Source organism: Poecilia reticulata, linkage group LG10 (genome assembly GCF_000633615.1).
Source record: "Poecilia reticulata strain Guanapo linkage group LG10, Guppy_female_1.0+MT, whole genome shotgun sequence".
NCBI lineage: Eukaryota > Metazoa > Chordata > Actinopteri > Cyprinodontiformes > Poeciliidae > Poecilia > Poecilia reticulata.
Window position 1 is genome coordinate 18,140,329 of NC_024340.1, and position 24,455 is coordinate 18,164,783.

Below are 24,455 nucleotides of genomic sequence, written 5' to 3' on the forward strand. Positions count from 1 at the left end.
AGTTTCTTCAAAGCCACAAACTTTAGATCAAATGTCATAAAATCAACTGAAAGGTAAAAAAATCAAATCAAATCAAAACATAATTTTATCTCTTACCAATACAAGGATCGATAACATGCCTCTTCTTGACTTTCGTTTCTGTTATAGCTGCATGATATGCACATGTCATTTTTATCATCCAAGCTGAACGCATGACAGGGACAGAGTACTTTGCAAGAAATCCAAAAACTTCCTCCTTTTTGCTAAAGATTGGTACCTGGAACAGAGACGTTATATGTGTATTAGCAACAGAGAAAATAATAAACATTTATTTAACATTACAAAGCAGAAAATCCTGAATCCATAAATGATTTTGCTTGCTTTCAAAAGATTGTGTCAGCATTTTTCTATGCAACCGGTTGGTTTAATCAGAAAATCAGAAAACGTTTAATTTGTATTATTCATTGTTAAAGCTTAATGTCTTGTACTATAAACAAACAAAGAAACATGTTTGCACAGCTCGAGTGAAGCAAAGAAAAGAGAAAGAAAACAATCCATGTGAGCAAAAACTAAACATCTACTATTTGTGAGAACACATAATGGAAAGATAATCTGGTGTGAGAAAAGACATCACAAAGTAATAATAATAAAAAAAAACACAATAAAAGCTGTTGCCTTCGACAAACAATGACAGTTATTGTTTTTTGGGAAAATACAACAAAAACGGGCCAAAGACTTGCCTTGTAAACAAAGTTGAATAAAAACAAAGCATTATTTAGATTTGTTTTTGTTCAGTGATATAAAACTTAAGGAAAATCCAGCTCAGTTTAAGGCATTTTTTCTTGAATCACATTCAAGAAAATGTGGTTCATTGCTGGCAAAGCATTTGTCAGAGTAACAATTAAAGATTTTCTTCTAATAGAAATGCAAACATTTGATGTTCAGTGTAAAACTGAGACTGCTGTAATAAATTGTGAATGAGTTGCAAACCATTGTAATGTGGCTTTATTTACAATCTATAACATATTTAACATTTTAGGAAACTCGGTTGTGCTGCACCAGGACTAATTCAGCATCCAATTCAATATTCATGGCAAAGAAAGACTGGAAATGTTTCTATTTAGTAATTTTAATGCTTACAGGTTAAAAGAAAAAGGAGGATTTTAAAAAATATATAACTGTATATCAATGTAACAAATGGGTCAAATACATAAAACTTTAAATGTACTCTGTAAAGCAGGTCAAATTACGCAGCCATGAGGCTGCTCTGTCAGACTTCATTAGCTTTTCTTTTCCATCTCATCCTGCTCTGTCAAACTATTTTATCTATATTTAGACTCTGGCTTAATTAGCTTAAAAGTAGAATCTCTTGGGAGCATTCTGGGTTGTCCAGTTTAGATAAATGTCATGCACAAAGGATAAAAAAATGAAGAAGACGCTTAACTTTGCTACAAATACTTCTTATAAACGGCAATAAATAAAACCAGCAAAGAAGATTTTCTTCAGTCTCTCACCTTCTTAGCCAGCTGTGTGAGCGGTTTAGTTCCAGCTAAATCTGTGAACCAGTTGTTGATGGAGCTCTGTGACCTCGCTGTGACGAGCCAGAAATTGTCCTTCTGGTTGACCTGTGGTTTGCGTTTGCCTGTATCTGCAAACGTGTTGCAGCGCAGCTTCTCTGCGATGATGCTGCTGAAGTTTGAGCTGATCTGTGGAGCGGTGGAGAAATGACATCATCAACAACAAATCATTCAATCACTCAGGTGCATGATTTTGACTGAACTGGCTCATAATCACCTTTGACGGGTTGAAGTTGACATTTCTGGCGCTGCCATGTTCGTCTCCGGACACAGCAGGCTGGTTGTTAAAGCCTTGCTTCACATTCAGGGCAGTCAACTCATCCTGAAACACAGAAACAGGTGCACATGTAAATAAACAGAAGATGTAAAAATATGTGTAAATGTGTGTCAACTGCATAAAAATCCAAACATCAGAACGGAACACCCACTTTTAAAAGACTTTAACTTGTAGCAAACACAAATAAAGTCTAGAAATAAGATTAAACGAGTATTCTGGCTTTGTATGAACTACTAAATGACATTGTGTTATTGTCTTAGACAGTGTTGAGGAAGAACAAACACGGCGGCACACTAAACTCAAAATTTCTAAAACAAATCCACACACACACACAAAGCCACGTAAATGAGTCTACAGATTAAAGAGAACGCTTTCAGTCCTTTACGAGCTGTTGCACCCGACCGAGCGACAGGAAACAGCCGCAACAAGACATCTGTCAGGTGAAACAGAAAGGATTACAAATGTTCTCTAAAAAGGTAAACTGGAGTGCGGAAAAACCCAACAAAATGAGAAGGTCGTAAAAGGGAAAACCACAGAGGAGGCAAGGAAAACTCAAAGCAGGTTGCTATGGAAACAGAAAATGCAAAGCAAAAGTAATGAAAGCATACATTGGGTCAATAAGATTGAAGGAGAGAATCTTGTCACAGTTTTTGCAGGACAATAAATTGTGAGAGAAATCATTGCGATCAACGATAAAGTTGTTGTTTGGAGACCATTTCCAAATACTATGAAAATTTTAAGAATTGGAAGATACTTTAAATATCCAAAATAAAACATTACAACCCTAAAGAATAAATAAAACAGAAATAAAAAACCACTTCTAACCGAAACCATAAAAAAAACGGATTTTGATGTCGCTGTAAACATAGTTGCCTTTCCAAAAATACTAAACACAGAAATACTGTTTCTGTCTTACGAGCTCGTTTTAATTCATCATGCAATCAACTACTTAACAATAATTCATTATAAACTCCTAAACCCTAACGCAAACTAACCCTTCAGTGTGGTTGTGGTTAACCCAGAAATTTGATTAAAATTGAAAGATTCAAAACGGTTTTGTAGGCTGGCAGTTCGGATCACCAGACAGACAGACAGACAGATGGATGATTAGGGCAGAAGAAAGGAAAGTTAAATCCCATGTAGAAGTAGGTCACAGTGACCTGAATTGTCAATAAACTAAAAAGCTTTACGGGTCCCGATAAGTGAATTTTACATTAATAGAAACCAGATTTTAACGCAAAGAAGGGTTCAGACTGAAATGTTCCATCTTCTCCTTTTGTTAGACTTAATGGTAAAAAAAAAAAAAAAAGCAAAGGGACATTTTTCCAAAAAGATGATGCACAGGGAACAATTAAACTGTGTATTGTCTGAGTCAATTAAATGTCCAGAATAAATGGCATTACATCGACAATAAATGCACAGACGGACACTGAAATTTAAAGATCCTTTTCTTATATTTTGGCGACAAAAAACATTAAACTTTTCTTTGGGAAAAGCAGTCCAGCTTAAAGATGTGACCAGTAAACACGAACAAAGTTCTCCAAACCAAAACATTGGATTACTAATATTATTTGCAAAAATTAGGCAAGGCGCAAATTCCTATAACTATGATTAATTGTGATTATTCTGGTTCATAGTTGCAGAGCTTTTCCTCCGACTGGTTTGAAAAATTATAGATATCATTTGTTGTAGTTATTGTTTGATTCAGTTTCCCTTTTATTGCAACTTTAAAAGGCTATTAAAGGTTGCAATGTCTGGACTACATTCAATCATAAGTTCAAAATCTAAAATACAGATAAAACCTAAACTGGATTTCTTTATATACCCAATATTTGATTTATGAAACTTTTATTTTGTTTGTAAAAACACAAAAAGTGTTTTAGCAATTAAGCACATTGAAAACAGAGAGATGCCTAAAACTGAAACAAGCACTCAAAAGCTTTTCATTTATGGTTTCATTTATTAAGGAATACTCTATGCATGATAACCATCCTTTATGTAAAAAGTAGTTTGCCCATTTATTAAAATATAATATGACAATAACCCACAAATGTATTTGATTAACTTTCCAGTTTTTGAGGGTGAACCAGGCTGTGCTGTGCAAAAACCACCGCTGCCCACGACACAATGCTAAAAACTATTGGGAGGCTTTAAACTCCGAACAAGAAGGAGATTTGTTTTGCCAAAACCACGAATCAATAATTGCATAAACACCAGAAAGTCGGTAAATTGTTAAAGTAGAGATCTGTAAACACACGGAAGTTTCTCACTCTACACGCACATATGGATTCTTGTAGTGACGGCATCTACAACGAAGAACAGCTCAGGTATGTCAGTATGCATACCTGAGCATATCTCAAGTCTGTTGTTGAGAAAGTCATCTCTTCTGTTGGGGTAGCAGCATCAGAGCCAGGCATTTAAAGAGCAACCTGATAAAGAAAGCCGGTTCTGTTCTGTGGACGACTGTGGAACCTCTGGAGATTATGATTCAAAGAAGGATTCGTCATACAATAAAGTAAATTATAGAGTATTCTCTTCATGAGACTGTTATACAACAACAAAGTGTCTTTCATCAGAGGCTTCTTCAAATTCGCTGTAACACGGACCGCTACAGGAGAACCTTCCTTCACACAGCCAACAGCATTGACAACAACTCTATGAAGAACCTTAAATAATATAAGTTAAAACCAGAGATTAATAGTAACTAGTTAAATGCACATGAGTTTTGACAAAGTTTTTACTTTTACTTGAGGAATATTGTCACAAAGTATCGTTTCTCCCACTGAAGTAAAATTTCCGGACACTCTGCCCATTGGTAGTAACTTCACTAAATAAAGCAAAAATGTTTAAAATAAAAATACAACAGAGGTAGACACATGCCTACAGTGTACATTAATTTGAGAGCTATTGTTTGTTTAAAACCTTTTATGTTCTAATGTTTTTTATATTGAACGTTTTGCACCATTCGCAGGCCGAGAAGTTATAAAAAGCAGTACATTGTCACTGGAAATGGGTTCCAACATACTAACAACACCTACAAGAAAGTATGAATTTAGTAGGTTTTATATTTTAAAATGTTGATTTAGAAAAATGTCCCTTCTGTCTGAATAGGTTATTATGTAATTACATTATTTGTCATTTTGACATTTAAAATACCAGAATCTGTAAATAACTTTAGATTTTTGACTGATTCCATCATTAAGTATTGAGTCATATGTTCTCAGTACTTGAGTGTCATATTTTTAAAATACTTGTTTACTTCTGAGTAATGTCTTTAACGGGTTTTACTTTTTACTTGAGTAAAATATGTTGAAGTAGTGCTACTCTTAACTTGAGTACAATTTCTGTATACTCTCTTGTTACAATATTTCCAATTCCCTTTGGGATTAGTAAAGTCTTTTGGAGTTGAATTGTATCAGCTTAATGTCAGATTAATAGACGGTACTTAGCGTCCCAGAGAATAAATTAAACTTGACCACTTCTTTTAAACATGCTCTGAATATTTTAAAAGGATTAGATTAGCAAGTTCAGCTAACGTCATTGTGTAGCAACCAGTTAAATAACCCAAACAAACAAGTCAGGCAGAATTTAAATAGCCGACGTTTTCTGTTTTGTTCCACGAAACAGAAGAAATGTAGCAGTTTATACCCACATCTGTTAGCTGAGGAGCTAGCCCAGCTGGACTGGTCGTGACAGCAGCGGGTTGTTTTTCCAAACTTAAGCCGGACCGAGCTGGTTAACAAGCTGCTGCTGCTCATTGTTACTGCGAGGCCCGAAACGTCTGCAGGGCTGCTAAGCAGGCTAGCAGCTGCTAGCTAGCTCCGCTGCTCTGTTAGGGCATTTTATTTCACTAAAACATTGATCCTGGGTTTTTATATTCCACAAAGCAGCGGTCCTTACCTCTTTTTGTTTTGGATCCTGGGGATAGACGTCTGGAGGGCCGAGGCGGGGCCGCTTTAAAGGCCGGTGTTCGTAACTTAAGATCCCGAAAGCAGCCATCATCCAGCGGCATCACAGCCAGGGCTTTCCACCTCCCCAGCAGCAGCAGCCTGAGCACGGGGCGACAACAAGCAAACGAGCTTCCGGGATGCTTTCAAACGCCAACTTCAAAATAATAGCACATAAACATGCACTTACAGCATGTTTATGTGCTATAAGTCCACACAAACATGCACTTATAGCATGTTTAGCACATAAACATGCACTTATAGAATGTTTATGTGCTATAAGTCCACATAAAACGTGCACTTATAGCGCAGTTATTTGCGTTATGTTAGAGGCAAATAACTGCGTCTAACATAATGACTTTTTCCAGATTTGTTTACGTCGATAGACTATTAATCTGACATTAAGTTGATACAGATTAATTAAAAAATACTTTAATTTTTTAGAATTTGTAAGTATTTTAAGTATTGATGGATATTAAATGTTGAGTATACAAAAATTGTACCCAAGTAAGAGTAGCACTACTTAAACACATTTTTACGCAAATAAAAGTAAAAATAAAAAGCAGTCATTCAAGAAATTACTCTGGTAAGAGTAAACAAGTATTTCTTAAAAAAGCTACTCGAGTACTGTAACAAATTTTACTGATAACTTCAGACATCACAAAATAACAGATTAAGGTAGAATGAACACTTCACAAAAATTAACATTTTAAAACATAAAACTTAGTAAACTAAGTACATAGAGTACAGTAGGTATGGATACAGGATGTTGTTCTTCCAGAGAAAACGTACTGCTTACTGTATCTTCTTGACCTGTAAATGGCAAAATACTCAGCAGATTAAAAATAAATAGCAGAACAAAAATATTTGTAAACAAACAAGAGGTCCCACATTCATGTAAACTGATTGTGTCTGCCTCTGGTGAATTTTTGGTTTAATCAAGTTTGTTATTTGTTTAGTGAAGTTACTCAGAGTAACTTGGCTGTCCAGAAGGTTTACTCAAGTAAGTTTAGGGATGCTTCATAACATTAACCAACAAAAAGCAACGTATAAATTAAGGAAATGCAAGAAGAATATTGTTTGGTTTTCAAAATATACAAAAATGTGCATTCATCCTTCTCCCAACGCCCCTAAATACAATCCAGTGCACTCACTTGCCTTTAGAAAACATCTCATTAGCAAATAAAGTGCATCTGTGTCTCATTGAATTCTATTGTAAATGTAGGTGTTTTGTGAAGCCACTGTATAGCCACTGTAACAAACAGCACCATCAGGATCAAGAAACAGCAGACTGGTCAGGGATAGAGCTGTGGGCACTTTATCCCTGAGCAGAATCGGATTATAAAACAATATGCTTCTCCTTTGAACATATCATGGAACAGCCCTCAGTCCATCATCTATAAAAGCAAAGAGCACCTTAACTGCAAACCAAGAACATAAGACATTGCTCCCTGGATAAACTGACAGGCTGACTAAATAGATCAGTAATCAGAGAAATGGCCAAGAGGCCCATGGCAAATCCAGTAGGAGAGAGAAGAGAGTCTTTTGACAGGATCATTATTGGTTTTGCACTCTACCAATAAAAACACAGTATGAGGAAAGCTGTTGTTGAAGGAAGGAACTACAAAAGTCTCATTTGTAGCCAGCTTGTCACAAGCCACAGTGATTTGTGGAGCGCATGATTCATAATTCTCCTCCACCCAGTTTGTGGATGACTGCAGGCGATCCAGAGTTACCTTTGGCTTCTTGGCTGCTTCTTTGATTGATGCTGGTCATGTTTTGGTAGGTTTGCAACAATTTTTCCATTTTCAGATGACAGACTAGTAGTTAGTGTTCTGATGTTCAAGAACTGGGATTTTGTTTTATAACCTTTTTTTGAAACTATTTGTTCCCTGCCTTGTCTGCTGCTTCTTGGTCTTCATGTTGATGTTTGTCACGCAAGTTCTTCAACAAATCTTCAAAGCCTTTACAGAACTGATGTAAATTACTCACAAATGGACTCCATTTACTAATAAGGCACCACTGGGTTTTATTTATTTCTGAAAGCTTTTGAAAACTATGAATTGTTTTCCTTTCACTTCATAATTGCACTCCATTTTGTGTTTATCTATCTTGAGCTATCAGATAAAATCTTAAATCAAATGTGTTGAATTGTGGTATCCAGTGCATGAATACTCATAGAAAGCAGTATATTTATGCATCGAACAGTTACATTGTTTTTTCTAAATCTTGTCAGATAATTTCAGAAATAAAAACTTCAACAAGTTAATTTCAAAATTCCCTAAGATTTCTGGGTCTTGTTTAATTTTGTAGTTTATATTTTGTCCTTCATAAAGTTCAACTCCAATGTTTGCTCTAAATCTTTGACTATCACCTGACTCTCATCCTACAAGAGGGAAAATGAGAAAGGGAATGCAAATTCAGTTATGTAAAATGTGTAAAAACTATTCCTGTTGTAGGACACGGACAGAAACTATAACGGGAACATGTTGTCTTCAGTTTTTATAACCAGTGCAGTTACTGGGAATCCCACTTTTATCCCTTACTGGACTGTGGAGAAGCCATGAAGAACGTTCCCTTGTGTGTATTCTGTGAAACATTTAGAGGACCTTCAGGCAACTTTGCCAAGGTTCCCGAAAGATAATTTTTAAAAACCCTGAAATTGTTCAAGGATTGGCCTCAAAAAAATCCTTCATAAGGAACGTTCCCTGAAGGGTACAAGAAGGTTTGAAGATTATTCAGAGTAGCAGAAGAAACTCTGGGTCCCCAGTTCTTGTGTTATCTTGCTTTAAATGTTTACAAATCAGTGTGGTTATTCCAAAGAGAATTATATTTAGTCACAGCTGATGGTTCTTGGTGACAGCTTGGTCTGTCTCCACCCTCTTCAGCTTTGAGTAAGCCTGAACTGTTTAACAAGGTGTAAACTGTGGACAGTCCCAGTAAAACCACAGCAGTTTCTCTGGAAACTGCACTGTGTTTCTGATTTGCGCCTGATGTCTTGAACATCTGCAGCAGTTTCACTTACGATACAAAGAAGAGAGTTTTGCGTGTAAAATTTGGCAGGAAATTAGAAGTAAAGTTCAAAAACGTACTTTTACCTAAGGCAAATGCACTTTCTTCATGTCATTTTTTGCTGTCAACAGTAAGGCTTCAGATTGCTGCACTTTGTCTTTTAAACACACACAGGAAAGCAAGAGTACCTCTTTCCTATACATTTTCCACTTCACTGGTTCTGTTTGCTTGTGTTGATTTTTATCACATAACTGATCCCTACAACACGGAGGCTCCTATCACCTTGTTTATTCTTCGAGCCTTACGTGCTCAGGCTGCCAGATTACATAAAGTGCTTTTCAAAACCATTGACTCCTCTTTAATGCAACCACAGAGTTTCATGTATTTTTATGGTTTTTATGCATAGGACTGACAGAAAGTATGGCTTGGTGCTGAGATCCAAAACTTCTTTTTTAAGAAGAGAGAATAAACATCTCAGAGGTCAGGCATGAGGTCTAGGCAGGCACACAGGTACCAAACCTTTCAAGGCATGGAAATCATATAACTTATCACGCAGATTACAACACAACAAACAGAACACGTAAATGTTCCAGTTTTATAGAGGTTTTATTATTTTTAAAACATATTTTCCCATCATCTGTGTATTTGGTTTTATGCTCTTTCTTAAAGCTGTTGCTGAACTGCAGAGCTCCTTCAGTGATAGGCTGCTGCATCCTAAGTGCAGAAAGGAGTCTTAGAGGAGACCCTTCCTCCCAGCAGCTCAGACTGCAACCATCACTGCTCCCAACAAAACCAATATGTATTTTAAAGAAAATTTCTGCTATTATTGTACACCTGCATTTCTGCATCAATAAGCTGTATTGTAAATTGTAAATAGTCTGTCTTTTTTGATATTCAATATGCATGCACAATATGAACATTGTTGGAAAAGTGCTCCAACTCGGTTGCACGTCCAACGGATCACAAGTCCGATATTTTTATTTCTAACAAATGCACAGTATTTTCAGTATGTTATTGTTATTACTATTATCATTGATATTGCTTTTGATATTATGTTTCAAACTTTATGTGAACCTTTTTACCTGATGATGCTGTAGCACCAGAAATTCCCTTTTGCAGGACAATAAAGGCAGTTTCTGTTTTATTCTTATATCCACAGGTTAGTTCAGCAACATTTGTTTTTAAATGCACCATGCAAATGAACCCTACGTGACTTGTGTTCACATTTCCTGCTTTTGCTTGCAATGCCAGGAATAGGTGGTTCACTAAACAATGAATTAAATGACCTGTGAGGTTAAAGAGCTTCAGGAAATTCTGGATTTTGACCATCTTCTAAACCGATTCAAAAGCCACTGATGCTTTAAATCACAATGTTGGAAGCTTTCTGCTGCAGGAAAGGACTTCCAGTTAGACAGGTCATGCAGTGCAGATGTTATTACTTCTGGTGTTGATCTCAAGGGCTGAACAAGTGGATTTCTTGGTTTAGCAGTACTGAGGAGGGTGTGAGCAGATCCTTGTCAGTCAGAGTCTCCTGGAGATAAGGGTTTTACACTGTTTGACTTGATTGCTACAAGGTTCTGATCGTGTTGCTCTTGTTAGTGTTAGCTCTACCCTGGCACTCAGATTGTGAAGTTTCTGTTTATTCCTTCAGTTATCTTCCTTGTTAAAAGGTGGTGTCTGACCATGAACTTGTCTGAGTGTAGGTTACCTATTGAGATGAATGTGAGCTCTTCACACATTTATCTTTCTTACCCACAGGTACAACCGTATCATATCATCTAAAAAAAAAAAAAAAGGGTCGTTTGGTTAAAAAAATAAACAATAAAAATCACAATAAAACCACAATGTATTTTAGTGTATAATTGTGAAGGGGAAAGAAAATGATACATGGTCTCCTTTTTTCTTTAACAAATAAATAAAATTAGAAAACATGTTCGACACGTGCCGAACGCCCTTCCTCAAGCCAGAGTTGACATCTTGCTACAAGCTGAATCTCCACCCTAAAGTCTTTAACCTCCAGCATGTTTTAAGTTTTCAGGGTTCCTGCTGAAGAACAGCGCACTGCCAAGTCTCACTGTGAGGATGGTGTGTTCAGGCTGATGTGGAGTGTTAAGTTTTCTGCTGCACAGCATTTTGCATTTTTAGCTCATGACACTGAGAAACAGAGAAGGATGTATGCTATTGTGGCTGTTCTTTTCAACAGCTTCTTCTTCAGCTGGTGCTAATTAAGGCTTGTGCTCTGAACAACAAAAAGAAAAACATTGAATGGATGGTTGAGTAAAGTCAACAAGCAATGCATTAACTAAAAAGATTGCTTTAAAATGTATTGCAGCATTTGGTGTGCAGATGACTTTACTAGCGTCTATTCCGCTGCAGGGTGTTCAGGCTAAAAGGCTCCCTGGGGGCCTGAGAACCATTTAGAGGTTCTGCAAGAGTCTGCTGGTTGAAAAAGGAAAAATGTTAACTTTTCAATTTATGGTTTAAAAGTGAAGATTTAAAATCAGAAACCCAGCTCTTGTTTTTGATATTTTTAACGTTATATTATTATAAAATGTATTTGTACAGACATTAAATTACACCCAAGATTATCATCCTGTAAAAAAAAACAAAAAAACTGTGGACACTCATTTATGTAAACATTTTATTAAAAAACATTATATTAAAAATCTGACATTTAACAAAATTATTGCAGCATTACAATCTCAAGTGTATAAAGGCAATCTTGAAAAAGTATTATTGCACTTTTCTTGATTGTTCAGCACGTACTTTACTATAAGGCAAATGTCTAAAATCCTCTGGCTTGTGAAAACATTACGTACGGTCCCTCCAGCCTACAACAAACGCAATAAAAAGGTGCAGATTTTAAACTCCAGCATTTGGAAACATTAGCTCAGTTCAAATCACAGTACTGTACATGAAAGTAGTCATAAAAAGCGTGCCGACATGGCTGACTCTTTCATAAAACCTGAAAGTGTTAAAACAGCACACGGCTAAAAAACAAAACTAAAATTACACCAAAAAAATTCCTATTTTTAGCAAAAGGTACCTGATGGGAATGAAGAACAGGTGATTTTTGTTGAAACATGGTCTCAAGCTAATACATTCCTGGAAAACATACGGATGAAACATGAGATATTACGTTTTTCTCTGGTTAATGTGTACATTCCTGCTCTCTGAGGTTTAAGTAACAAAACAAAATACTAAAACTCTGATTAACCGACCTCCAAAGAAAAAGGAAGCACCACATCAAACATAAAGTGCTATTGTCTGAGTTAATTATTTGGCCTTGACAGCAACAAACATCCAGAGTTAGCTGAATCTTAATTTGTATACTGATACTTGATGAGCTTAATGTTTAAATATAGTCCCTGGGTCTTTAATGTGGCAAATAACAGACAGTGTTACTCAGAGAACTGATATCAACCCATTATTTTCCTTCACATTATAATTGTGTGTGTGTGTGTGTATTCGCCATGTAAATGACGTATTTGCATATATTTTCAGGATCACGGCTGTCGTCTTCAGAGTGTTTTATTTTATCTGCTTTGGCTGCTTTCTGACGCCTCTATCATGGCTCCAAATCTTGAGTTTTCATTTGCGAGCAAGGCTGCCGGCGAGTCGAACTCCAGAATCTGTGAGCAGGAAACAGATAAGACACGATCAGTGTCAGTGAATTACATCTAGACTCACTCGGTATTGAAACCTTGTAAGAAGCAGAGTAATACAAAGAATGAATATGTCGAAATTATTCCTTGGTTTTGTTGAATTTCTTTTAGTGTATATAACATATATTTGGATTTTCCTTTGAGACTCAGACGGGGAGAGTTGATGCGGTTCAGTTTCTAATAATGATTTGCATGCACACATCATCGGCAGGAAACCCTGACAATTTGGGGCTTTTAACTGTTTGAACTATTCTATAACATGAGTATTATAAACACGAACTCTGTGAATATAAAATATATTCATTGTATTTTATTTTATTGAATTCAACTCCAACATACTTAATATTTATTTCAAGGAGAAATTAAATGTAACTCATATTATCCAAGTATCAATCTTTGGCAGCAGAATCTTTGGTAGCAGTCAGTGTTGCAACAAATCTGAAAACGCCTCTGACTGAACATTGTTTTTGTATGACAGTCTTATGACTATCATGACATGCTAACAGCTCAAAATCCAGGCAGGGCAACAGATATTTCACAGTAGCATGGCCTAGATAACTCTACGAGTTGTTGGAAAGCTCAGATCATCGCCTCATTTATTTTTGCTGCTCCTCTTTAAAGAGTGACTAAACTCACAAAGTATTTTTTGCAAATACACAGTCTAAATTGGTTCTTAAGGTTTCTATCTGTACGTTTCTGTGAAAATTTTGACTAGTTAATCAATAAAAGCTGTCTAGAAACAGTAAAATATCAAAAACATATTCTAGTTTGTACCAAAAATTATGTTCTCAATAAACCAATAATCACATTTGGACGTTGCATGTTCTCTAAACGCTTCACAGGTCGTTTTCAAGCAGAAAAAGAAACAACTTTCTACGCATCAGGTCTAAGCCACAGCGCTGCTTCAGTTTGTAAACACGCTTCGCTTTTCAACCCACCTGGCCATTGTCCAGGACCATGACCCTGCTGCAGCTCATCACTGTGTTGAGACGATGTGCGATGATGAGAGTTGTGCAGCTGTTGAACGCGGTGCGAATCGTCTTCTGGATCAGACGATCCGTCTCTCTGTCGATGGCCGCCGTAGCCTCGTCCAGAATAAGAATCTGAAAACAGTTTCAGAGCGAGAGAGAAACAATGAAAGCTGCAGCTTTAAACAGCTATTCGCAGCCTGTGCCTTTATACATAGTTAAAGATGCAGTTCAGGTGGCCAACACTAGGTGGCACTGGTATCCCATTGAAAACGAGATGAAAGGAGGCTCTTATTTTCTCATTAACTGAACCGGAGGAGATCATTGCTCATCCAGAGAAAAAGTTGAGGATGTAAATAAAAGATGGCAGCACAATGAAATCGGCACCTTGCTGTTCCTCAGGAGGGCCCTGGCTACACAGAGGAGCTGCCGTTCTCCCACCGAGAAGTTCTCCCCGTTCTCCGTCACCTCCGAGTGGAGGGAATGAGGCAGCTGGCAGACCTGTGGAGGGTCACACAGGAGCCAAACTGTGAGGACAGGCTTTGCGTGCAATCTGCAACCTGTTGATCAAATAACTTACCATTTCTTTAATGTGGGTTTTCTCAAGAGCTTCCCAGATCTGCTCGTCAGAGTATTGATCCCACGGGTCTAAATTGCTCCTGGGGGGGGGAGAGAAATCATAACAAAGATTAAATAACTTCACATTATTGCATCAAATTCATTCAGGAAACCTTTCAGTATCTAAAATTGACATTACAAGTAAACAGAATGATGTTTACGCATAATAATGATCCTGCATTTTGTATATAAAGGAGACCGAAGTTTATTGCTTCCTGTTTGCGAATGCATTTTTAAGTGACATGAATCTTCACCCAGTTTATCAGCTTAATTGGATTCTCTTTGCACCGGTTTTAATGAATATTTTTCTAAGTTGCTGCTGACATACATTTTACAGTGTAATTATCCACAGGCTGTAAATTCTGAAGCGTTAGGAGGCCTATAAGCAGCAGCAAGCAGATCTTATGTCTGCCATTACCTGAAATTGTTTTTACTCTTCCCATCTGCCCTCCCAAATGTTTACTCAGTCAGAAACATCCAACGAACACGCCGCAGGTTTCTGTTCTTACGTTGCTCTTTCCTCTCTGGTTAAACTGCCGTTTTAACCAGTTTTCAGCTTAAAGGTCAGACTCCGCAAGTATTACAAATGATCAATCATGTTCATATTCTGCATATTGAGGTGCTTCTCAATAAATTAGAATAATTTTTAAAATGCAATTTATTTCAGTAAATTAACTTGGGATGTGAGACGCATATTTTATAAATGGTTTCATTACACTCAGAGTAAAATATGTCAAGCACTTATTTCTGTTTGTTTTGATTGTTTTCACTTCAAGGCAAATAAAAAAAAAACATAAATAATAAATAAATTAGTTCCTGAAAAATGTGAGTCATGTTAAAGTCTAGAGTAGCGACGGTCATCTCTGGTCCTCAGGACTCACTTTGACCTGCATGTTTTATTTGCTTCCCTGCTTCCATACCTGACTTTAATTAATGGTGACTAACAGGCATCTGCAGCACTTGATGGCACGCTGAGAAGATGATGCAATCATTAAAATGTAATGTACTGGAGCACAGACGCACCAAAAACAATGCTACAAAATTTGTAAATAAACATGTTTGTTTTCTCACTTTTATTCAATATTCAATTATTATTACATGCATTTAGAATAAATGCTGCTTTCTTTTTCTAGCTGCCCTTGAATTCTTAGGGTTTTCTGCAGTAATGTCCTCCACCTCAATCTTTTTCTGTCAGAAACTTTTCTTTTTTGCGCTTGATACAGCAGCTTGAGAAGCAAAGTTTCTTGATAGATTTGACTGGCAGCCAATCAGAAAGATGAGCACGGAAAATAACATTTCGATAAAAGTTATGGGCAACATGTGAAAAGCTCCACCTTTCTGTTTGACTTAAAACTAATACAGTTTAGGGATGATGTGTACATTAATTTTGGATGAACCAAATAATTATTTGATAGCACTCTAGCCTTCTGAGGAGTTGTGGGTAAAACGGACTTACGAACAAAGGTTGTTGTTTTATTTTTTACCAGAATATATACATTTTTTGTACAGTTTTGGTTTAATTATAGCTCTGAGAATGTTGTTCCTTCAGCAACTGACATTTTTTTGAGTCTGTATGCGCCAGCTAAGAATTAATTGATTACTAAATTAATTGACTATTAATTCAATAACAGACTCATCACAATTAATCTGATTCATCGCTTCAGACCTAATGGGATGTAATTGTTTTTTTGTAGGGTATTTTTGATCAAAATTCATTTTACATCCCTGAACGGAGCAGGAGTCCCAGTAATAGTAACTGGATTACCTGACGGTCCCAATAAAGAGTACTGGCTCCTGGGGAATGATGGCCAGCTTGCTCCGCAGGTCATCCAGGCCAATCTGTGCAATATCGATCCCATCAATGACTATGGAGCCTGCGCTGAGCTCCACGAGCCTGAACAAAGCTACAGCCAGAGAGGACTTCCCTGCAAACACACACACGAAAAAAGATGCTGTGCCGACAAATGTGGACATGTTGAAACAGAGACGTAAATGTGAGCTGGAAACGCTGCTGGCTGAGGAACAGAGAAGGGGTCAGCTGTACCTGATCCTGTGCGGCCTACGATGCCGACGGTCTCTTCGGGGAGAATGGTAAACGACAGGCTCTTAAGCACCAGTGGCAGATGATCCCGATAGCGCATGTCCACATCCTGGAAGCTGATCTTTCCCTGCTGAGGCCAGGAGGGGGCAGGAGCGGCTGCCTCAGGACTCTGTCTGGGCGCCTCACTGTCAAGTATCTGAGATAAGGAGAGGCGATGGTATCTGCTATGAATCACTGAGTTCCTGAAGAGGAGCGCCCCACCCCCCACTGATCTGTACTGATTTTTGCTCTATAAGCTTTTTTTCCCCCCCTTTCCTCTAAAGGGGAAGAAGTTGTGGTTTGCGTGACAAGCTCTGTCATGTGCTACGAAGTGTGTGCAAATCACACGCACATAACACAAAAACATGAACAAAACTCGGCAGCTGCCCTGATGAAATCTGCTGCGTCATTCTGGTTACCTGCTGTCAGCGCTGGGCGATAAATCGATTTCATCGATTAATCAAGTTTTTGGTTTCTGAAGATATAATTTTTGGAAAACGTGGATTTTTTTTCACCAATGTCCATAGTTCAGAGTCATGTCAGTTCATTTGGACTTTGAATTCAGCTCAACTCTGCGACAAAGTCTTAGAGCCAGGCTAAGATTTTTATTTTTTTATTGCAAGGCTAAAGTCATAATAGTACAAGAATGCAGTCGTAATATTTGGGGAAAAAAGTCGTAATTTTATGAGAAATCCAACATAGAAAATAAAAAATTTAAATGTAAAATGTTGAATTATACTTTGGTATGAGTTTTATAGATAATATTTCATATTTCAAAATACCAGCATCACATTATTATATTATTCTTATTATTATTAGTAGTAGCAAGACTTTAAAACAACAGAACCTGATAACTCTAGGAGCATTTTTTATAATTGAAGAGCTTCTAAGATGTTTTTCTGGTAAAATTGCATCTTTTTTTCTGCTAATATTAAGATTACATTCTTGTCATAAAGCAAAAATGTTTGTAGATTGGCCCTGTAAGTTCTGTAGTAGAACTTACAGAACGGATGATTGAAATAAAAGCCACTTTTTGAAAATATTTTCTGTCATTTGTATTTTCCGTTTTTATAAAAGAAATCAAGCAAAGAGATTCTATTTTTAAGCCACATCGCCCAGCCCTGCCTGCTGTGATCCCGCAGACTAACGCTCCTTTACCTTGATGTAATGATTTATCCTTTCAACCGATGTGAAGCGAGCTTCGGTCTCGGACAGGAGCCGCACGGTGAACTGAAACAGGCCGGTCAGCTGGAGGTGAAACACAAACAGGGAGTGAAAAGGTTAATAATTATCACTGTCACACCAATTACCTTAAAGCTCTGCCTGCTTAGGCATCATCAGCAGAGATTCGCTGACATGCCTCCTTCACAGCCTTGCTAATTGAGCTTAATTATCTGCACTGATTGTGTTGATTAGAACATGTGATAAAATGCTGCAAAATTCACACTTAAACCAGCTCCTCCACACGCTCACACACACACTGACACAAGCACACATATAAAGAAATTCATACCTATAGCAAACCTCTGTGTCTTATTTTGGTATTTTATGTCATACGCAAATGTAGCTCGACTTGTAAATTAAGAGCTACACCTTTCAAAAAGACTTTAAGTTGCTTTCCGACAGGAAAACGACCATAAACATAGTGCCATGGATGTTTTAGATCAAAGTATACTCATGTAATAGAACGGTTTAAAGTCCAGATCTAAATCCAACTAAGAATCTGTGGTAAGAATTTAAAACTGATGTTCAGAGACAACATCCTTCTGAAAAATGGAACTTGAGCTAGTTGGCAAAGAAAATTGCTTAAAATTTTGATTTTCTAGATATATAAAGCCCTAAATAGAAACACCCTAAAAAAGACCTGCAGCTGTAATTGTAGCTCAGGACATTTCTGCAAAGTATCAGGTTTTCTGCAGGTTTCACCAACTCAAATTTAAGACTTTTGAAGACCATTAGACAAAATGCTGAAAATATTTATAAGCTTGGAAAACTATGGAGGAAGTCATGGTGCTTCTTATGAGATTCTCTACAGCTACATCTTCCAGCCAACTGGCAATAAATTGCTCTTACCCATGATAGACGAAAAAAGCTAGCTAGCATGTGTATACTAGCAGCTAGTTAGCGGTAACATCAACCACCTCGAGTCACAGAATGTTAACATTAGTCCTTTATAATGATTTGGACATTGTCAACACTTTACACTTGAGTGGGTGAATGCAAATGAACAACACACTTACAGTTCTTATATGTAAAATGTCCAAAAAGCATTTACGAGTTTCCTTCTTCAAATCTTATCAAAAAAAGATACATTTAAAGTTTGTGGTTGCAAAAGTGACAAAATATTCAAATTCTGTCATCCAATAGATACTTTTGCAAGGCCCTGCTGACACATTTGAGGCTTATGTTTCTCCATATTTGTTCACTGACCTGCACTGCATATGAGATGGCCAGGCCTGCGTAGGCTGGAGGTATCTGATTCTGCATGAAGACAATCAGAAGTGCCACAGCAGTGATAAGGCAGATGCTGATGAGGTCCAGGCGAACAGCCAGCCAGCGCATAGCACAGCTAAAGAGGTAGTTGGTGGCCTGGTTGGTGTCCAGCAGCTCCTGGTATCTACAGAGAGCGAAAAAAAAAAAAAAAAGACAGTGATTGTAAATCTATTTCAGCAAGCATGGCTCTGCACTGCAGTGCTTGCTGAGGGCAAAACGTCTGGCATGCGGTTTAATATATTTATAGGGAGAAGAGCAAAGAGAGAAACTACACGAGGAGATAACGTGAACTTAAAGTTTAATGACGTCTGCCGAGGACAAATAGCCTTGACTTCACCTGTCGAGGAAGCTGCGCCCTCTTCCGTACGCATGTATGGTGGAAAGTCCCTGCAGGCTGCTGGTTATATGAGAGGTGAACGGTGACTGGCTGATGTTCTCCAGGCGCTTCAGCTCACGAATGAAAACTCTGAGAACAGACAAGGACGCTGTTTTAATTTCAACTTGAAACAAACTAATCATTTTTTGGTAAAACACGTAGCTAAAATCATGCTGATTAAAACACCGGAGGAGCATGAAATCGTTATTCCGCTTGGATTTGTTTCCCTGAATTCCCATGAAAATTCACTTCAATCATCATCAAGTCCGAAAACACACCAGAACTGCTGCTATCGTTTGGAGGGAAAATATCTGATTAATGTGTAAGTAATTAGATTAAAGCTTTAAACTTGCCCAAACTTGAATGTAATTTATTTGCATTTTAAGTGATAAAGTAACACAAAGAAACAAGCAAACAGCTAAAAGAAAATAAAGCATCATTATTGAATTTTGAGAGTTTTTTTGCCAGGAAATAATCTGTTAGAGGAAACAATTCTTATAAACACTTCAACTTTTATATTAGTTGGAGTGTTTATAAGAATTGATATCCAGGTTTTAGCACAGATTCTCTCTGGACTTGGACTAGGCCATTTTAAAACATGAATATGCTTTCCATTGAAAGCATATGAACCATTCCAGCATAAACCTTAAACATGTGGCTGGATGTTTAAGGTTTACTGCCCAGCTGTAAGGTGGACCTCTGATCCAGGATAACGTTTTTGGAGCATGTAGCACGTTTTCTTCCAGGATGCCCCCAATATTTACTTCCATTCATCTTTCCATCAACTTTGACCATCATTTCTCCCAGTGATGACTGACAAAAGGACAGCAAGAGGGATTGTTCCAAGTGATACGGTTTAAAAGACAATTATCCCTGATACAGACCAACTCTGTGTAAACTTCTGAATTTAAATACAGTTACAAAAAAATCTCTAAAACATGCAGGTTTTCTTGCATTTAGCAAATAGAAATAATTTTGATAACTAAATGGTCTTAAACAAGAGAAGTTTGGCTTTGTTTAACTTCAGACAGTGAGAAAAAAGTATTTTTATTTAGTGTATGTAAATATTTACTTCTTTGTGTGGTTCTATACTGTGGTTTTAGTGTAGGACAAGGAAGGTCCTACACTAAAACCCAATAAAATTTGTAGTGGGAATGTGAAAAGGGTTAAAAATACCCTAAATAATAAGAAGAGTGAATCATGGAAACCAAAGCGCAGAGGGAAGCTTGAAACCTGAATGAAACATGAAGCTTTGCGACGGTGAGTCAAACCACTTTAAAAACTAATGCATGATTAATTTCCCTTGAACTGGTATGGGAAGTTTTCTAAAAACCCCAAAAGGCACGTTGTCATATTAACACAGAAATACAGCTGAGGAGGGAGGCGAAGGAAAACTGGTGAATAAAGGAGAGGAAAATGCTTAAGCTCTAATGATGCTGCAGCAGACAGGTAATGATGAGACGCGATGCGCCCCACAACACAGCATTTGTTTTCCTGATTGGTTCTTTCTCACCGCTGACGACTGCGAGGTACGCAACGGTGCGGCACGCTCTTTGCAGACGAGAGAGTTTTTGACGCAAAAGTGCGAGGAGAAGAGGTTTACTGACAAAGGCAGAGCTCTGTCTACTACTTTTGGCTGCCAAGACAGAAGAGGAGAGTTTGGGATTTACAAGTCTCGCATGAATCATTTCTCTTCCTCATAAAAGCTTCTGAGGAGACGAGGAAAGAACATGACACTTGCTCCCTTCCAGGCAGCTACGCACACAAACTTGTTTATGCCCGGGGCAGTCTAACTTCAGAAATCCCAGAAATAAAGCATTTTTAAAAGTGGGTAATTTCAATGGGAGATCCACTTTTACGTAACAACCATCTATATCCTGCCTGGGATGTGGCGACTGGGTAAGGTGGTCCATTTTAATCGGCGCTGCCGAGGGTTATCGCTACTTTCTATTGACCGCCGGGAATCAGCTCAAGTCTGCTGTTTATTACAGCTTATATTTAATTCCTCTTGCATTTTACACCAATTAAGTGTCTCCAAATGAAGATGTTTTTTTAATTAAAGTGATTTCTGAAGAGGCCAGCTGGAGTCAGAGCTGATTAAAGAAATACTAAAGTTCAGGTATTAAAAGAAACATATGGAAAGATGAGAAGATGAAGTGCCTTATAGTTGTTTTCGTTTTGCCAGCTGAAACCAGAAGTTTACATACGCAGAATAAAAAGACACACACACATTTTTTCCTCACTATTTGAAGTTAAATCTGACCAAACTTCATGTGGAAAAACAAAACATACATCTCTCAGTTATGGCAAAATGTTTGCGTTTTAAATGTTTTTCTGTCCCTCACAGTGTAACCACTGCCATCAGCTTCATGTGGAATAAAAAAAACAAACAAACAAAAAAACGCTTAGCTGCCAGTGGGAAAAATTCCCAGACAACCTTTCCAAGAACCGGAGAGATGAGAGTCTGACCTGGAGATACGATTGATGACACAGAGGAAGGCACCCAGGGGTAAGATGGAGATCAAGAACCAGGGGAAGACCATGCCCACCATCCCCAGGCAGAACAGCACCAGAGTCAGGTTCTGCAGCAGCATTTCGGATTGCAAGGTCAGACGCACATCCACTGTAAAGATGAGAAAGGATCCACATCAGAGGCCCAGTGTGGTGCCAGATGTTTAGAGGCATTCTGTGCAACTGAAGACCAGTTTGGTTCTTAGTCATGAACATGTTTTGAGGCACTTTGACCAACTACAGTAGGATTAACAAGTCGGGAAAAGGAAAGCTCCTCTGTTAAATAATGCATGATTTGTATTTATGAGAGCTTTTTAAAACTTTTTCAGGCAGTTATGGGTCTCTTGAAAATGATTTCATGTTTTCTTATGTGCCATGTAGTCTGAATACATTCACTTAATTTGACTGAAAAGCATTTAGAATCAATTTAAGCAGCAACAGAAGCAGCTTCAGTAAAGTTATTGTTTTCTTCATGGCAGTAGTCGTCACATTGTTGTAGATTAATTTTGCTGCCATTTTTTTCTTTTTACCATTGGATCAATTGATAAAATCAGTTGATAAAATTATGTGGACATTGTTGATGTGGTTTTCCCTTAAATGGCCGCCACATTATTTGTTTGTGCTGAGGTGTGAACTTTAATAGGACCATTATAATACTTTTATTCTTTTTTTCCCCCAGTCATTCTGCTTACGAGTCAGATTGCAAGCCCAGATCATCGTCCCTCCACCACCGTGCTTGACTGATGACTTAAGGGGTTTGTCCTAATCTGTTGGGTTCTATAACCAAACATGGCATTTTACAGTCTTTTTGGAGAATGAACTTCAATATTTAACATGTCAGCTGAGGGTTACAGAGTCTGAGACGAACACTTTTGGAGTTTCTTTCTAGTTTTTCAACTTCCTTTTGCTCAGAAATGACCAAATGTTCATCTTGTAGGCCTCGGCTGACATGCTAAATATTGAAGTTCATTCTCTAAATAAAATGCCATGTTTGTCCCAGGTTGATGGGTAGCAGGTTGATGCTGATGCCTTTGCTCCTTTGGCATTCTGTCAAATACACAACTGGATGTTCTAGACTTGCACGCTGACAAAAGTCCTGCTTTTTCCAGTAGTGGACAGACTCAGTGGACAGATCATTTAATCAAATGCACTTGCTCTGCACATTTAAGTCTACCGATGTTTAAATATGGGTGGAAAAGTTGTTGGCGACGATCAAGCAACCTGACTAAGACTAAAAAAAGTTAGACTTTCCAAATATTTTTTACTAAAAGATGCCCTTGGAGTTGCAGTGTTAAAAGGTCTGCATTTGTACCCTTACTGAATTTTACATGAAGCCAAAATGCTCTTATATACAAACGCTTTCAATAAAAAAGTGAAAGAACGAAGTGGGTTTTGAACAAAGGCCAAAAATGCAAACAGAAAAACTTGACACACGAAGAAAAGACAAGTTGAGTGGATAACAGAGAGCAACTCGCAAGGGAAACACACTCTGCTAAATCACACTGTGTCTCTGCACTACACCTTGTCAACCACGGTGACTTTGCTGACTGAGAGCCCTCCTGGGGGAGAGGTTCTCAGTCAAGGCAAATCAAGCCTCACCCTCGTCCATGTCCCTGGAGAAGCGGGTCAGGATGCGACCCAGAGGCGTCGTGTCGAAGAACTGCATCGGACTGAGAAGGAGGCTGTGGAACAGCTTGTCATGGAGAGCAGAGGCGGCCTTCACGGTGCACTGTCAATGCAGACGACAAGTCATGTTTGAACATGAGACCTGACATGTAAACAAACAACTTGAACAAGCAGACGACAGCAATCATAGGTCGGGGGGAGGCGGGAAATCACTCAGCGATCGAGTCGCTCAATCCAGCAGTAGCCACATGTTACCAACACCAGCGCTCCATATGCTGAGCATGTGTGAGGAGCTGGGTGGCCGCTTTCCTTCGGCTGTCAAATCCCAATTCATAATGAGTTTCTGGGAGGCCTACGTAAAGGTTGCGACCCAGTTCGCAAAAGACATTTCACCGATTGGACAGAAATTACAAGTGGCAGCAAAGAACAAATTAAGTCTATTAATGGAATATTTAACACTCACAAAGATCTCATCGCAGCTAGAGGTAAAAAAAGATCATCCATCTTTGAAAAATTTGCAATTTCAAGTGGCACGCATTAATGTCGGGGGGGACTAATCTCCACGATGTCGTGTCAGAATGGGTTAGCGTGAAAAAGTGGACGTGCACCCGAGGGGGGCGCTGACATAAGCACAAACTCTTTTGTTGATTTCTGGGTTTTTTTTTTATTCAATCCCAGACAGACACGCACTGCCTTCGCAAAGCTGTGAAAAGCAGCAGTGGACACATGCTAAATGGATTTGGCCTGCAGCTACTTTCCATTACGCCGCTGCATTCATGCGAGCGTGAAAAATCACAATTACAAGAGGAGCATTAAACTGTAAAACACTAATAACGTGAAGATTTTAAATTAAAGTTCATCTTCGGTGTTTAAAAAGAAAGAGAATGATTTAAAGATGCTTACCTTGATAAACACCAAACCCCTCACAGTCTTCAGAAATAGCGCTGCTCCCATGGAGGCGATGTAAACAGTGGAGTAATACTGAATATGGGGGTTGAGCCTCATGCTGTTGCTCTCCGTCGTTTCATTTGCAGTGATTAATGATGTGTTCTGAGGGCAGATGGAGCAACAAATTACAAACACAGAAAGAAAAAAGAAAAATTCCCCATTTGGCTCCCTAATGAAATTGAGAAAAGCACAGTTTGGCTTTCAAAAAAGTACATCAAATCCAGCCGGCCTGGTGACGTTCACTATTCGGAGCACATCGCTTCCGCGGCGTCGACTCCTTGCTTTGCTGCACATCTGTCTCTCGACTGCTCGTGCTTGTTTTTAATTAAGTTTACCGAGGTGCCGTTACTTTTTTAATCACGCGCATTCAGATTAATG

General features: G+C 38.1%; 2 protein-coding genes across 3 annotated transcripts in view; both read right to left on the reverse strand.

Moving 5' to 3' along the window:
* The window catches only part of med12 (mediator complex subunit 12), a 29,287-nt gene extending 23,390 nt beyond the window's left edge, over window positions 1-5,897 (reverse strand). For both annotated transcript variants that reach the window (XM_017307221.1, XM_017307220.1), the window contains exons 1-4: window positions 5,734-5,897; window positions 1,774-1,878; window positions 1,494-1,685; window positions 97-256 (exon numbers count right to left, since the gene is read on the reverse strand). In XM_017307221.1, the coding sequence (XP_017162710.1) occupies window positions 97-256; window positions 1,494-1,685; window positions 1,774-1,878; window positions 5,734-5,835 (559 nt within the window). In that variant the 5' untranslated portion in view covers window positions 5,836-5,897. The remainder of the gene's footprint in view (window positions 1-96; window positions 257-1,493; window positions 1,686-1,773; window positions 1,879-5,733) is intronic.
* Window positions 5,898-12,305: 6,408 nt separating this feature from the next.
* The window catches only part of LOC103471521 (multidrug resistance-associated protein 5), a 34,078-nt gene continuing 21,928 nt past the window's right edge, over window positions 12,306-24,455 (reverse strand). The window contains exons 18-29 of the mRNA XM_008420567.2: window positions 24,033-24,179; window positions 23,103-23,232; window positions 21,462-21,615; window positions 18,954-19,082; window positions 18,554-18,740; window positions 17,282-17,371; window positions 16,088-16,280; window positions 15,809-15,968; window positions 14,006-14,084; window positions 13,813-13,926; window positions 13,396-13,560; window positions 12,306-12,424 (exon numbers count right to left, since the gene is read on the reverse strand). Of these exons, the coding sequence (XP_008418789.1) occupies window positions 12,329-12,424; window positions 13,396-13,560; window positions 13,813-13,926; window positions 14,006-14,084; window positions 15,809-15,968; window positions 16,088-16,280; window positions 17,282-17,371; window positions 18,554-18,740; window positions 18,954-19,082; window positions 21,462-21,615; window positions 23,103-23,232; window positions 24,033-24,179 (1,644 nt within the window). The 3' untranslated portion in view covers window positions 12,306-12,328. The remainder of the gene's footprint in view (window positions 12,425-13,395; window positions 13,561-13,812; window positions 13,927-14,005; window positions 14,085-15,808; window positions 15,969-16,087; window positions 16,281-17,281; window positions 17,372-18,553; window positions 18,741-18,953; window positions 19,083-21,461; window positions 21,616-23,102; window positions 23,233-24,032; window positions 24,180-24,455) is intronic.